Source organism: Clinocottus analis, unplaced genomic scaffold (assembly GCF_023055335.1).
Source record: "Clinocottus analis isolate CAN_PGR_092001 unplaced genomic scaffold, fCliAna1.0.p SCAF_15, whole genome shotgun sequence".
NCBI classification, from domain to species: Eukaryota; Metazoa; Chordata; class Actinopteri; order Perciformes; family Cottidae; genus Clinocottus; species Clinocottus analis.
Genome location: NW_027175876.1, coordinates 4382080 through 4398203, shown reverse-complemented (window position 1 = coordinate 4398203; position 16124 = coordinate 4382080). Strand labels below are relative to the sequence as shown.

The 16124-nt window shown below is 41.6% G+C and overlaps 2 protein-coding genes across 3 annotated transcripts in view; one reads left to right on the top strand and one right to left on the bottom strand.

Moving 5' to 3' along the window:
• Positions 1-2599: 2599 nt before the first annotated feature.
• On the top strand, positions 2600-10091 carry ccm2 (CCM2 scaffold protein). Of its 2 annotated transcripts, none has more exons than XM_068577713.1 (10): positions 2600-2967; positions 6030-6206; positions 6319-6402; positions 6693-6876; positions 7217-7353; positions 7806-7941; positions 8118-8178; positions 8310-8445; positions 8544-8682; positions 8813-10091. In XM_068577713.1, exons 1-10 carry the CDS (start codon positions 2938-2940, stop codon positions 9106-9108), a joined length of 1380 nt encoding a protein of 459 aa, XP_068433814.1. In that variant the 5' UTR covers positions 2600-2937; the 3' UTR covers positions 9109-10091. The 2 variants fall into 2 exon arrangements, with proteins under 2 accessions (XP_068433814.1, XP_068433815.1); XM_068577714.1 differs by lacking the exon at positions 2600-2967 and adding an exon at positions 5017-5411.
• Positions 10092-14020: 3929 nt separating this feature from the next.
• fam167ab (family with sequence similarity 167 member Ab) overlaps positions 14021-16124 on the bottom strand; it is a 4811-nt gene continuing 2707 nt past the window's right edge. The window contains exons 2-3 of the mRNA XM_068577088.1: positions 15204-15792; positions 14021-14331 (exon numbers count right to left, since the gene is read on the bottom strand). Of these exons, the coding sequence (XP_068433189.1) occupies positions 14068-14331; positions 15204-15569 (630 nt within the window). The 5' untranslated portion in view covers positions 15570-15792 and the 3' untranslated portion in view covers positions 14021-14067. The remainder of the gene's footprint in view (positions 14332-15203; positions 15793-16124) is intronic.

Here is a 16124-nt window from a genome sequence, read left to right as displayed (position 1 = left end):
TGTGTAGCAGCAGGTCATTGTAGTGTTTGACTTGGTTTAAGTCTGTACCTTTGTGTCATGACCATCTGTTTGGACATGGGAGCAGTACGCTCAGATGATAAAACGGTGCATTTACTTCTTTTTCCTGAGATCTTTCTTCAATTTCTGTTGCTGATCTGGTGCTGAATAAATACATTTAAAAGGTGCTACCACTGTGGACTGCGGTCCACCTTTTAGCTTTCTGATAGCATAGCCTTCCGGGTGACTGAGAGGACCTGCGCCCCACAAACTTGCAGTCTCAAAATGCTCAAGAGCTAGCACCTCAAATCCACACAGTTTACAGCAGAACTCAACTCTCAATGGTGCCATTTTGATTTTCCAACCTGCACAAAAAAACAGAGATTCTCTGTTCATTTTATGTTTAATATACTGGTTTCAGCATACAGTATGTTTTTTGTTTTTTTTTAATTTTACTATGATTCAGTCTGCACTAGAATTTCTTTCTTTCTTTTCTCTGAGAGAATTAAATTAGCAGATGATAAAATGTATCTTTTTGGCAAACGCACAGGAGCACAAATGTACTTCTGCTACTGGAATTTGGGTTTAAAAAAATCTATATATATATATATAGAACGTGATTGCTGTGTTGTAAATTCCTGTCATCTATATGTCCTTAATCTGTGTGTATCTATTTTTGTTGTTATTGTAGAATTGGCTGTAATATTTTGTTTAAAAATGGATTTGATATTCCAATGAAGCGACTATCGTTGTTATATTAATTGCTGCTGATTTTTGAAATTGTTATCAAAAGGTGTTGGGAAAATTGCTTTGTTTATATTGAAACAATTTCTAGATTGTGTTAGCTTGTTGGTGTATTTGACAAATCTATCAGGATACTCCCTAGACTATATGATTTATTCGGGGTATTCCAAAAGTTGGCGAAAAAATGTCAGTAGGTAAATTGGCTACACCCTGTAGCATCTTTATGAAATTGTACTCATACAACCTATGTTGTGACTGAGAACATATATGGAATAATTTCTTTGTTGTTGTTAAATATACAATGTAAGTAAATTGTTTCATGGAATCCCCGTTCTTTAAAAAAGCAAAACTGATGTCCTATTTTCGGGAACAATATGAGTATTACTAATAACTTATGGTGCTACAGTTCTTTTTGTATGTTTTGGTTTTTAGATGAAAAGAGAAATATTATGCTGAAAATGTAATGTTAAGCCTTACTGTAGATTCATATATCAGACTGTTCATCCCAGAAGAGAAAAATAAATATAGTATTTGAAAGTGCAATATATATCAGTGCTGTATTCACGTGCACGTTTCACATTTCAACAAATGAAAGGGACGCAGTTGCAGTATAGGGCCTGCTTTTTTGATGCGAGCTGACACATAGTGAATGTGCTATAATATAATATTTTTACAGTAAAAAGTTGAGCTTTTAACTTATTCATTTTGCTAATCAAATAAGGCCTATACGCTCACACAGGTGTTTTCATTTACTTTGATAAAACCTCTGCAGATTTATATACAGTGGAGTTATGCTGGGGATTACTGTATGTGACGACAAAAATCTGATGCACTAATAAAAAATGATGGAGTGACAGAACTGAGACACATGACAATCAACCTGAGAAAAGGCTAATCAGGCACATAAGTGAAAACACCTGTGTGGTTTGACAAAGGATTTAACATGGGCACACTAGATCAAATCGTTTTGCAAGTCATTTTTACTAACATACTAGCTTCAAGGGAATTTATTTTGCACACTGGAACATGAGGATTAAAATTAGGATTTTAAGACAGAAGCATCACGTATACTTAACTTCTGGGCGGTTCTAGGGTCAGCAGGTGATGAGGAGAAGTGTGGGGTCATGCTGAGATGGGCAAATTTTGCAATATGATTTACTTGATTTATAGAGGGGTTACACACATATTTATACTGTACAGAAAAACAAATGCCAATGAGGCAAAATCCTGCAGGCAACCTTGAAAGTGACTGGTCCTCTTGCAAAAACCAAGCAGGAGTCTTTCTTATCTCATCCAGCTGTCTCTCTCTCCCTCTGTCTTTCTTTCTGTTGCTGTCTTGATTGCCCATCTAGATTCATGCCCTTGAAAACTGCATGCCACATTGTTCTATGTTTTAAAACTATTGGTAACACTCTTGTCAGGGCAACAAACACATTTAGACTTAGCAGGAAAGCACATTTAAGTTAGTTACATTTCAATTAGGTGTATGGGTCACAAGGACACCTATGATTTTTTCTGATGTTATAAGTAAAATGTCAGCTGTAATATGGAGGTTTTCTTGAGGAGAACTGAGGCAACATTTTAAACTCTTCTTCAATAGTACAAATCACCATGAAGCTGATTTGAACTTCAAAACAAAATTAAATAATTGAAATGGATACAATAATTTAAGAAAAGTTAGTCCGGCCTCTTATGCATTTGTAGCTGTACTTGTTTTGTCTGAAGTGAGTCTGTCACTCAACACTGCTCGTAAAGTGACATTAAACAGCCTACGGGTAGTTAACGCTGTAATAGACAGTGGCAGCTGTTTTGGTTTGTGCAGAGCAAAGCATGCTGGACCACAGCTTTTACGCCCAAAATGGCGGCACGATTGAAAAGTTTTGTCTGTTATATCCAAGTTTGTCTTCCTTACAGACTATTTATTTAGCTGTGTTCGCGGCACAAAGGCATATTACTTTCACAGCTGTGGCACGCCGGCATTTTCTTTCAATGACTGTCGAATAAGGAGGGGAAAAATCAGGATGGCGTTTTGCTATCCGCTCAAATTCCGGCATCACTTTACCAACGCTAGGCTAACAAGCTAGTAACTACTTTCTGATGAGCGCTGGTTAAAAAGCTTCGCTCGCTGGCGATAGTTATGTCTCGTCTCACTCGGATCCCCACGCTGAATGTAAGGAAGAGGCCATTTCCATAGAAATGGAGGAGGATGTGAAAAAAGTGAAAAAGGTAAGTCGGACGGTTGACACAAGTTACTTTTCACTGCAAGTTGACAAGCTAGCATGCTAACTTTCTACCAAGTCAAACCCGGCTAGCTTAGCGGCTAGCTGGCTAATTTAGGACCGATATGAAGTAAATATAAGCAACCAGGGGGAAAAGCGGTCAGGTTGACACGCCGACGGATGGACATCGTTTTCATCAAAGGAGATGAATGTGTATATGGGCATACTGGATAGTATATATAAAAAAGTAACGCTAAGATCAGTAAGGCGCAACAGATTGATCCCAAAAAAGATGTAGTAAAAGTGTTTAAAATTACGATTTTAAACGTGCTTTATGATGATTGTATTGTTGTCAGACAGCTTATCAACTTTCACACTGTTGCCTTCGTTTTGTAGTCAGTTGTGGTAACTTAGCTAACTTACGTTAAACGTAAAGTACTTTAACGGAAAGCATCATTCGTCGTCGTGGGGATTTTAAACGGTGAGCGTTGATGCTGGTTAAATCAGTGTTCTCAAAACATGTTATGAAAGCACAACCGGGCTTTCGGGGATTAATATCCCTTGTTGTTATGTTCGGTGTGGGTCACGATGGGATCTGTGTTCAACATCAGCTGTCAAAGGCAGCGGTTATCAGCGTCAGTCATGCTAAAGGGAATCGGCACTCCTTGGTTGTGTACACACACGCACACACACTCACACTGCTAATGATCCCGTTTGACAAAGAGACAGATCTGTAGTTCAGACACACAGCTGACATTCCTTTAATCTTTGTGTGTTAGAGTAGACACAAAGGGGTATTTTCCTTCTGGTCCAGCAGGAAACTGCAGGGCAGGACCCACCAAATCAAGGAAGGACATGACACTGAGAAGCTCGCACAACCTGAGCAGTGTAATGATAAGTGGCTTATCATTACACTGCTCAGTGTCTCACTGTGCTGGTCATTCCATATTTATTTTTTCTATGACAAAAGCACTAATGTTACTTCCCATTTAATTCCACCTCCTTGATGTGAAGGGGAATTTGGACGGAAATGAAGCGATATCCTTGTGTGAAGAGGGTTTGTTGTGGCAAGGAAATGTTTTTGTCAGACTAACCCAAACTCTGCCTATACTTTAATAATGCATACAGTTAAAACGTCCACTGAAATACATTTTTATTGCTATTTATAAGTTTTATTTTTTAGCCTTTTAATGTCATTAATTCATGTTTTCGGCTTCATGAAACCGGCTGTAGATGTAGCACCTACTGTTCAGGGTTTATCTTTACTTTGAGGCATCAGTGTCACCAATGCAAAATGTTGTATGTGCCACTTGGTGGGGATAATGAGCACTATTTGATGTGTTTTTGATGATATATTATACAGAATATTATATTCTTACACAGGTTAAAGGGCACACTCAGGGCCCCTTCATATAATTATCTTGTTGCTTTCGTTTACTAACTGATTTTTTTAATGCATTTATGTCAAATCTGTAAGCTATTTACAAATTCCAAGTTTTCACGCTTTATTCTTTCATGTAAGAAAGTCCACCTTCCCTTGTCATCCTGGCCATCACAACACAAAGAAGACATACATCCTCTCCACTTATGTTTCTTTTTTAACCGTTTCAGTAAAAAGGCACTTGTTCATCTTGAGGTGAATTTGCTAGGGTCAACCACAGTAGTTCTGATCTCACATTTCACAAGGATGAGCCATAAAATGTTAATGCACTTTGTTTTCACAAGCTACGCACTCTTGAATAATGCACTGGTTGTTGGTCGTGCTGTTCTAAAGTTTGTTCTCAAATGTTCGCACATCAGACAGAAACTAAATTATGACTACAGTCCGAGTCAAATGCACCTTCCTGACCCGTTTCTGCATTCATCACTTTTGTGTTGAGGTTATCCTACTTAGCTTAAACTTCACCCGATTGTGTGCCTTATTGTATCTGCAGTGCAAACAGCATGTCAGATGAGATATCTGTGGTTTGCATTATAGAATAGACAAGGTCTGGTATTGCTGTGTTTTAGCAGCGACGTGTGTGGCCATTCAGTTGCATAGCTGAGTCCTGATTGATTGATGCAAGGCAACAATTGCAAGATCTGGAGCAGATTATCACTGACCACACACGCTCTTTGCTTTGCATGTCGTCAACAGCTGTAGAGCAGTTTTCAAAACATGAGATGTCACAGTTTTGAAAGCATTTGAATATTCAAAGCACGACTGCGCGTGTCATCACAGGAAGTTGTGGCGAGTCGCTTTCCTGTTCTTGTGCACGAGTAGAGAGACACATAAGCGTCCCTTCCACCGCGAGGGGAGTCACACCCAGCACTGTGTTTGTACGCCTGTCACCGGTTGGCAGCTGTCACTGTGTGCGAGTGGAGGCGACAGGTGACTAGTTCAGACAGTTGGAGCGTAGCAGCATCCGTGGCCACGCAGTGGAATAGGCAAGAGGGTTCATGGAAAACGAGGTAGGCTTTTAAAAAAGGTTTTGAGCTCCAAATGCAAACAAATTAATTTGTATTATGCTAAAGCCATGGTCACAATCAATCAATTAGTAAAGCACACTTAACTGATCTAGCGTTGATATTTTACTGGTCGATACAGACTGTAAAGTATTATATACTTTTGTTTTTGTTTTGATGTGTGGTTTCTTTGTTTTGCATGCAAGAGGCTTTCTTGTATATTTAGAGACATATTTAAGAAAAGAGCACAAAAAAATGTCTCAACATGTTAGTGGGGGAGGGGGGGGCGGGGGAGCAGAAATTACAAGGCATGTAAGTACCAGAGTCAACAGAAGTTTAATATAGTTTCTGTATGTATTTTTGGAGAGACATTAAACTTGTTGCTGTGTTTGCAAGTGCTTTATTGTGTTGCCAGCCCATTGCAACTAAATCATATTTGTTCAATTGGTATAAGTAAGCCTATAAATATGTATAATAATACTATTGCATAGAAACATACCGCCAGTAGTATTTGAAATGTTATCCAAACACCCAAATTGAGTTTAATTTGTTGTCGCATTTTGGAAGGCGGCTTCACAATCTTCTGTCTCTCAACCCCCGCTGTCTTTGTCTTTTATTCACCAGCCTGGTATCGTGTCTCCGTTCAAGCGAGTCTTCCTGAAAGGAGAGAAGGGGAGAGACAAGAAGGCCCAAGAGAAGGCCACTGAGCGCCGGGCGCTCCACACCTTCTCACTCTCTCAGCCTGACCATCACATTGACCCTGACATCCTGCTCAATGACTATATTGAGAAGGAAGTCAAAGTAATTGTGACTAGCAGAGTCCCTACACATATATACACATTTGAAATTACTTTTTTCTTTCTTTTTTTTGACAACTCGAAAGTAAAACCTTTGCATGTTCTGTCTTCTCCAGTACTTGGGACAGCTGGCATCAGTTCCAGGATACTTGAACCCATCAAGTCGCACTGAAGTGCTGCAGCTCATTGACAATGCAAGGGTAAGTTTGTGATTTGACATTGGCCATCAGTAGGTTCTCTCTCTTTCTTCCCTTTTTTCAAAATGAGCTGGGATAGTTTTTTTTTAATCATTAATTGTATTTAATGAAATTCCTCCAATAATATATATGCGTGTGTGTTCTCTTTAATGCAATGGGAGAATGCAGTTGCTAACAGTGTCATGCTTATTTATTTCATATTTCAGTTTCATATTTTATTTCAAAATATTAAAGTAGTCAGATATGGTCTTTTTAATTTCTGTCATCACATTGTATGTCTTTGTGTTTCTCAGAAGTCCCATCAGTTGGCGGGCCAGCTGACATCGGAGCAGGACGCAGTGGTGAGCTTGTCTGCATACAACATAAAGCTTGTATGGCGCGATGGAGAAGACATCATCCTGAGAGTGCCCATCCACGATATCGCTGCTGTCTCCTACATCAGGGATGACTCTTTGCACCTTGTGGTGATCAAAACGGGTAAAAACCGGAACATGTGAAGGTTTATTGTTGAAATGAGTCGTATTGTTGTGCCTTTTAGAGGAGGAGAAGCTTCGTACAGTGATCATCTAGACGAAAGTTATCTATTGTCCCGTTGAAACACACCTTTTTAAAGTTGTAGCCCATGTTGTCAGGTCTCTCTGGTTCTTTTTGGTTCGCTAAAAATGTGACATTTTGTAACTTATGACAGTGTGGTCCAATAATTAAGAAAAGTTTGTATTCATATGATTGCAACATGTCTTCAGTAAATGTGTTAAGTTGGCAACGATTGAACATTTGAATGATTTAATACGACTGTGTACCTTTTTCTGTTTTTCAGCCCAGGAGTCGGGAGGTTCTCCTTGTCCCAGCTCGTGTCCTGATCTCAACAAGTCTCAGACCTTAAGCTCTTTATCGGAGAGCGGAGCCGTGCTTGTGGAAGTCTGCTGTTTGCTTGTGCTGGCTGTCGATAACAAGGTATTATTTTGCATCTGTGGCTATGCTAAATGGAAATCTGCAGAGTTTATTTCTTTAAGTTTGGTTACACCGGTGCAACGATGCACACTAAATGAACTTCCTGAGATATGTTCACTAATTTGTACTTCAATTTTGGCTCCTCGCCTCCTGTAGTGCTTTTACATTACATTACATTTCATTTAGCTGATGCTTTTATCCAAAGCGACTTACAATAAGTGCATTCAACCGTGAGCACAAACTCGGAACAACAAGAATCAGGAAGGTACAATTTCTTCAATAAAGTTAAACTACAAAGTGCTATCAGTAAGAGACATTTAAGTGCTACTAAAGTGCCACTGGTGCTGTTTCTTAAAGGTTCCCTCTGGAGTGTTGGACCTTTTTCAGGGAAGAAGAAGAAGGCTGCCAGCTAGTAACAATGAGTGTCAACAAGACTTTTGTTTGTTGTTTCTTAGGCAGCAGCAGAGGAGCTGTGTCTCCTGCTCAGCCAGGTCTTTCAGATCGTTTACACAGAATCAACCATCGACTTCTTGGACAGAGCCATTTTTGATGGAGCAACTACGCCGACCAGACACCTGTCTCTTTACAGTGGTAAAGGGGAAACAGACTTGATCTCTCCAGAAAAAAAAGAAACTTAATGAAGCATTGTGTTTTATTTTCCAAACAAACATAACAGGTGTTGGATTCATACAATTGGATTTGGTGTGATAGTAGTGTGGTTTACTCTTCTAAAGCTACAAATATGAACCCTTTTTTCTTTTCTTCAGATGATTCTTCAAACAAAGTGGATGTTAAGGAGACGTTTGAAGAAGAAGAAGCCAGCACATTGTAAGTACACATCTGAGGAGCCATAACTCGATGATTCTATATTGGGCACAGTGATCCAGAAAGAGTTTGACACACCTCTGCAAGAGTTTTACTTTTGCTTGTCACTTACAAAGGATGCATCCTTCCCTCAGCCCTTTTCAGGTCTCTATGGAGGCAGAAGGAAACTCTCCATCAGCATCGACCCCAGCGTCCCCTCAGACGAAGACCGCGAGTGATGGAGAGCTCAGCACCACTGCTGCCGAGCTGCTGCAGGACTACATGACCACGGTACCTTTTCTTTGTCACTTTCCATTTTGGAGAGTATTTTCTTTCAAGCTGTATTGATTCTTGTTCTGACTTTCAATATATTTTTCTTCCCCTTCTAGCTTCGGACAAAGCTATCATCACAGGAGATCCAGCAGTTTGCCACCTTGCTTCACGAATACCGTAATGGGTCCTCCATTCATGAGTTCTGCATTAACCTGCGACAGCTGTATGGGGACAGCAGGAAGTTCCTTCTACTTGGTACGACCACTGTGTTTGACTATAAATTAAGAAAGAATGGTCTTGACTTGTATTTTCTTATTATTTTTTTTTACAAGATGTCATGTCGGACACGACTCTTGACCACATGCATGATAATGTGTCCCTGCAGGCCTGCGACCCTTCATACCGGAAAAGGACAGCCAGCACTTTGAGAATTTCCTCGAGACCATCGGTGTGAAGGACGGCCGTGGCATCATCACAGACAGCTTCGGCCGTTACCGGCGCACAGCCAGCTCTGCCTCCGACTCCACCACCAACGGCAACGGAGCAGCGGGAGGAAGCGTCGCCTCGGACGAGGGCCAGGAGGCCTCCGAGGGAGACGAGTGGGACCGGATGATCACCGACATCAGCAACGACATCGAAGCGCTCGGCTGCAGCATGGACCAGGAGGGAGTGACACCCTGACACGATGAATAGAGGGAGGTGTCTTTTGCAAGAGCCGAGGACTCCGGACGGCAGCCGCTCCTCCATTGAACAGTAGGCACGAGCTGAGCAGATCAGATGAAGAGGGTCCTTAGCACTGACCTAAGATTTTCATTTATTGTATTTTCCTCTATCAAGAGGACGTTCATCCCTACGCACTCAAGGAAAACCTCAACCTTTTACCACAAGAACATGAAGTCAACAAATGCACTTACGCAGTCGCTGTAGATGACAAGCAGTCAGTTGGCTATTTTTTTTTTTTGCAATTCAGAGGGATTCTTAGCCTCTGTATATATTTTTTTTTACGTTTCTTTGATTTTTGTACTATTTTATTGGCAGTATCTGCCACGGCTGTCAGCAATGTAGCGAATATCTCCAGTCAGAATATTTCAGTCTCTTTTGAATACCCTCGAAGACGATCCACCAGAGGACTGAGTGTGTTTTGGAAGCTTAAGACTGAGGCTTTACTTGTTTGTTGTGCTATTGTAATACTATAGGTCACTCGGCTTCATCCACCAGGAGAACTTTGGTTATTTTCATTTATTTCACGTTCTGTTTGTCGCTGCGAGAGCGTAATATTTTGCTATATTTAGTTTTTCAGTCAGATTTGTGCACCACTTTGTTTCACACTATCCTTTTTGTTTATTCATTCATATAAATATATATATTTTGCCTTTTATTCAAACTGACCAAGGAAATGCTGTAAAAACAAAACTTCTCATTCAATTAAAGCGATTGAATAGGGACTGTATTTGACAACGCCATTTCGGTTATGGCTGATGTAAATCTGTTTTTTTGTTCTTCTCGTGCAGGTCATCTTATGTCTTGTGACATTACATTTATCTGTCATTGTGCCTTTACACTGCAGTACTGCTGCCAACTGTCTGTGACACAGACGGGTAATTATGAACTGTAACTACAGTCGTTGAGCAAATCATGGTTATTAAATAACAGCTACTTTACAATGTCTGTTTTCTTTTGTTAAATTACAAGCGTTACCAAATATTATTATCCTTCTCACCTGTCTGCTTCATTATGAGCAGCTTCATTTGACTTATACAGCAAAACTGTCGGTTCACAAGGGGTGAAAGTTTAATCTTGTTATCCTCTCTGACTGATCATTTGCTTGGATGCACTTAAGCTGCTGGTGGAACTCCAGTCTGAGGTAGATCAAAGCAATCATGCCAAATGTTCCCCCTCGAAGTTCGGGATTAGTCTTGTAAGTCCGAATGAGGAGAAATTGTCAGGACAGTTGGACTCGTGCACATTCCAGTCTGTAAAAATCAAGCTTTTAAACCATTTCTTTCACAGATCTACTTTTACGAGTTTCCTCAGCAAGTTTTAGGACCGCACCGAGTTGTCTCATGTTCAATGTGAGAATGGAGCAGAGGTGCAGGTGTGCATGCACTGACGGGAACCCTACACCTGGGTTCAAATGGACACTTTGGCTCCAGACACTGTCTGCCTCTAACAAAAGGATGAGATCATCAAGAAGCCGATAATCCGATTCTTTCTCATGACGCAAGCGCGCTATTCGTGGTTAATTTACGGCAATGTTGTGTTGTTTTTGAAGCAGAGGGACAGCAAATTATTGTTTTTTTTCCAGTCTCCTTTCTCACAGTGCTTGGCGAACTCCTAATTGGCCTCCTGTAAATTCTCTTAATCCAGTTTTTAGAACTGGATGACTCCTCTCAGTGCCTCGTCTGCAACAAGTAATTATTAACTAGATCAGTCGGCCTAATTAAGGGAATTAAAAGATCTCCTGCTGCGTTGTAAAGTGTTTGCCAATTATCTTTACGACTGCGTTGCCTCCCATCACCTTTTTTTTTTTTAGGATCACGCCTCAAGAAGAAGAATCAGACAGGCGTTCGTTTACACTGAGCAGATCATTAGTGTGACGAATGAGAACTTGACAATGTCAAGAAGATTAAACGTAAAAGTCCGACTACACTGAGTGGGCAACATCAAATGGTTTAAGATGGTGATCGACACATAAAGTCAAGAGGCAACTCTTGATTCACATGCAAGGCCCACTAGCCGACTCTCACAGAGCACACGGCTGAATCCAGAATGAAAAGGAAACAGCAAGCAAGGAGCTTTCCCCAAATTAATATCCAACATAGGAAGCTAGGGTTTAACTGCTATTTTTAGCATCAGCACATGTTTAATACACGTCCAGGAGCTGGTCCAAGTGTTCCTCTGACCGTATAAATCTTCCTTCCAACAGCCAACACAGTCTGAATCAGTGTCTCGGGTTTAATTGTGTGGTCAGACGTAAGCCTCCGCAGAATGTCTTGTTCCTCCAACAAAAACCGTCTGATTCAGCTCCACATCATAAAAAAACACACACACACACACACAAAACAAGCGTGCCATTGCAGGTTAAGAGTTAAAGCAAAGATAGTGTGATCAACAATGTATCTTTGAAAAATATATTTTGTCATCACATCATCCAAGTGAGCATCCAAAAATTAGCCCAAAAGGGGAATAACCCATCAAACGCTCCCTTTTTTGTGTGTGTGTCTATTCATTGCGTTCTGCTCAGGGCTGTGGTGTTCTGGTCTCAAGTGAATCTCAGCTGTGATGGAATGGACCCAGACACATCCCACACAAAAGGCCCGGCGTGAAGATGCCATCTGGGACGCTCGCCAGCCTCCCCCTGCGGTTCACCTCGATGAGGGGGTTTGTGCCAGTCAGTCGTTGCTGCGTCTGCAGCTCAGTCATGGTGAGAACTGCATCTCTCAGGTGTCACATCCGTTATATTCCTAGAACAGGAGGACGGCTGCATACCCAGTTGTGAACATCAGAAGCAACATGGCAAAATGTAGCAATAGACGGCCTCCTAATTGGAGTATATACCATCTCATATCATTTAAACTGAGCGCCAGACTCTGGCCTCTGATACAGTTTGTGGTATTCGTGCCTCAGCAGCAGAGATGGTGCCTGATTATATGCCCGTCAAGTCATTTTGTCATGCAAATGAGATGGGGTCGGCATGAAATTAATAAAACGGCAGACTCCAGGGACAGCTGCTGGGCAGAACTGGAATCTAAACGAGCATAAGGAACTTTTTGTTTTTCGTTTTCTGTTTCTTGGATTAAAAAAAAAAAATTTGCGCAGTGTGTTTTTTTTCAATTTTTAATTCAGTAACTTCAAAAAAAGTCTTCTGGTGGAACAGAAAAAAAAGAGAAGAGAAACCAACTCTGTCCCCACCGGACTGTTAGAAAAAAAAGTGTGTGATAGCCCCGTTTGGCCGCCTTTCAGTCAAAAGGAGTTCATGCATAAAAGTCTCAGCTCAGCACAGTCATTCATGACATGCTCGTAAGGATAATTTCACAGTTTTAGTAGAACCTCGTCGTCTGTATTGCTCGTGTCTCAGTGAGTACTTTAATACACAGTGTACGTGCACCTTCCTGTGTCAAGTCTCATCACAAGGAAACATAAACCCTGAAAAAGTACCTTTGTGTTATCATACTAGCACTAACAGTGGCCCATTGATGGTATCATATTTGACCCAACCAGTCGAATATGGGTCTTAGTCACACAAGATCAAGTTCACGTACTAGTTGTTTTCTTGCCAGCTGGCATTGTGGCTCGATTGTTAAAGGGACACAAAGGCTTCACGAAAGTCTTGCGTTAGTAAAAAAAAAAAAAAAAGACATGAAGGCGATCATGTTGCATTGGAGCAGTCTGAGCGGTGTAGACACCGAATTGATGTAATTTCACTTTTTCGGTAGCACTGCTGTGGAAAACAAATTGGATGCGGAGGCATTTTGTTCAACTTGTATTATCTCTGGGCCACAAGGAGAAGCGTCTCAAACCCTGAAACTCTTTTTCTTGTGGTCTGTGCACTGGGACGACACTCCACTCATCTTTCATATGCTCACATTTAAAATGCAAACGCACAAAAAGAACATTAGTGAGGAAAGGTTGCCTCCAATGTTGGATTTCATAACAGGATCTACATAGTCATGTCTTTTGGTACGAACAGAGATCGAGATCATTTAATGTGTAGCCGTGAAGTAAACCATGGTTTTTATTTCCACAATGCCGTCTCAAATAGCCACTTCCTGGCTGCAACTCAACAATTAGGGCATAAAAAGGGCGGAGCTCCGGCCGAGAGCTAAATACATCTTTACCTTTAAGGATCGGACTTCAGCAAGTCACTGGAAACCATTGTGAGGTCATAGTTACAAAGAATAAATCATTTTCATCATATTCTACGAAAAAAAAGAAAAAAGATTGCTAAATTGATACAGCTACTCGCTAACTCAAATATGCATTGGGTATCGTACAGTTTACAAATGATCCATATTAAGGCATCTTTTTAAAAAGCACAAAACATTTGGATTAAGATACAAGATGTGGAAAGAAGAATATTCTTTCCACACAGAAAACATCACACAGAGAGAACATGTTTCAACATCGCCTGTGTGCTTGATAAATCTCCGCTTGTAGATAGAAACCAAAAGTATATGGAAATATATAGAGTAGCTGGTGACGGTATAACTGATACGGCTTAAAAAAAAACTGGACAGGAATAAGCGTGCGATTGCTTCTCTGTAGTTCCAAAACGGCGAGTATTCTGTTTCAAGTCACGATGGCCTAAAGGTCTAAAATCTGCTGTGGTTTTCAGACAGAGGTTTCTGTAAAGAGCTGCCAAAGCCATGTATAATCTAGAGGAAAACACACACTATATATGTACCTACTGCACTCTGTCGAAATAATATACATTATCTAAAAGTATCTCTTTAATCATAGGGACTGCAAAAACACACATTACATCTAGCTTCATCCCCACAACATTGTGGTCAAGAGGATGTCACCACAGTCGAACAAATGGCCTGCACCGGAGCCAGCATAGCATCAGACAGGCTGCTGTGTCTTTTGTGTGTGTGTGTGTGTGTATTTTTTTTTTTAAGGATTCTCTGCCTGACGCCACTAGCAGAGCGAGAAACGTCGAGAGTTAATGTTCATCTTGGTGACGCCGATGAGCCTCAGCGGGGCCGAGAGGCCGAGACCCGGGGTGACGGGACATTCGCACAGCAGGTCTGACAGCTCGTCCCGCTCCTCGAGGCCGAAGGTGGCGTCGTTGAGCATCCGGCGATGCAGGTGGCACGCCTGCTCTATTTTCAGCTTGTTGATGTCGCTGCGGAGCCGCATGAGCTGCCTCGCCAGCTGCTGGTCCTGCAAGCGCATGTCGGTCTGGAGGAGAGAGGCGGGAAAACAGCTCAAGCAAATTGCTGAATCATTCATTGCTTAAACCAGTGGATTTTTTTTTTTTATTTAAAAAAAAAAAAAATTCTGTTTTAGTCAAGTAAAAAAAGACTTCTTCAAAACACGAGACATGTGGCTTTAGAGTCGTTTGTTCCAGAATTTATGCTAAAAAAAATAAGCTAATCCTTTCCTGGCCGTGGCTGAATATTTACCGCACAGACATGAGAAGCGGGGATCGATCTTCTCATCGAACCCTCTGCAAGAATGTGAAGAAGCGTGCTTCCCTGAAATATATCCCACTACCGTGTATGCATGTACACTTATTCACCGGAGGCTCATGCATCGGGTCCTTATTGTGCACCTCAATTTAAGAAAGAAAACTCACAGTGGGACATCCACAAACAAGTTTCTCCTCATAAGCGCTCGTGTCCTCTGTCATTGTGCACACTCTCTCCGGCCCTCTGTGTTTGTGCACAACGCCTGTGGCCACATGCTGTGCGAGTCGGATCCTGGCTCCGACTCTTTGCGTGCTCCATCCGAGCCTGAGAACAGTGCGTGGAACGAACGTATGACGCTATTGCTCGAGTCCTAATCAATCTCACTCGCTGATGTGAATGGGATTCTTCTGCCCACTGATTGGACATTGGGCCCATTGTTGAATTGTAATTAGATAAGTGGCAGGAAGGTATTTCCTATCCTGGCTTTTAACTGCAACACCATGACGCTCTGAATGAAAGTGTGTATTTGAATCGAATGCATTAAGTTAAGTGTCTAAACAAGCTTTTATAAATACAAGTAAACATACTCAAAAAGACAAAGGAAACCTTTGTATTTTACAAATAATGTCAGCAATGCCTCACCAGTTCTCTCCTCAGCCAACTGAGAGCTTCATCGATGCTCTCAAATCCTTTCAGAACACCTGATGGCAACTTGCACTCAATCACCTCAGACTTCCCGACGGTCTCAGTGGGGCTGACCTCTCCCCCCTCAGGCGCTACTCGGATCGGGCATTTTCCGCTTCTATATTCTCTAAAGCTCCCCGTCTCCAGCCGGGCTTTCCACTCCAGGTAAGAAGGCCTCCTGGTTTCCAGTCTCAGTTTCTCTGTCAGCGCCTTCAAGTTCATGAGATGGTCGTCCGTAGCCAAATCCACGTCTTCCTCACATTCTGCGTCCGCCGGGACACTGGCCTCGTCCACGCTGGTCGGAGGAGCTGAGGGAGTGTCCATCCTTATTCTGCTGAATTAAAAAAGCTCCTTAAAAAAAAAAAATGGGTCAAAATAAAAATAGATAGAGATATCTGTTCTTCATTGGCGGCCTCTTTCGTTGTGACAAATGACCATTGTTGTATGTTTTTGTCCTTCCTGCTTCTACCGTCTCTGTCAGGGGAAGTCAACCTTTAAAAGTTCCTTGTTCCTCCATTGGTGCTTTGAGGGCAGAGTGTCTTTAAACCTGCAGTGGGAGAGAAGAAGCACGTAGTGAAACATTTGCTAACTATACCACGAACCACATCCGACCGAGAAGGAGACAACGCTAACGTGACATTTGACATGCAAGACTGTGGCTCGACAGGCTCCGTTATGTGACTGGCGAGACTATAACTCGAGACAGATTGGTGCGCACAATGAGTGTGTGTGGCCTTTCACTTCGCCTTCGACACTTTGAAAAAGTGATTGAGACAGAGCCCTTCTAACAAATCCTCCTCAGCCCACCGCGGGAACAGATTTTGGTTTAACAGGAACAACTTGTTTTCGTAGCAACGACACGGGTGCTGTGTACATGAA

What these genes read in the sequence shown, in the direction of transcription:
- ccm2 (XM_068577713.1), top strand. Translation starts at nt 2,938, where the DNA reads ATGGAGGAGGATGTGAAAAAAGTGAAAAAG. An exon ending in ATATTGAGAAGGAAGTCAAA is followed by an intron (nt 6,207 to 6,318) that starts GTAATTGTGACT and finishes TGTCTTCTCCAG; the next exon opens with TACTTGGGACAGCTGGCATC. An exon ending in GAAGAAGAAGCCAGCACATT is followed by an intron (nt 8,179 to 8,309) that starts GTAAGTACACAT and finishes TCCTTCCCTCAG; the next exon opens with CCCTTTTCAGGTCTCTATGG.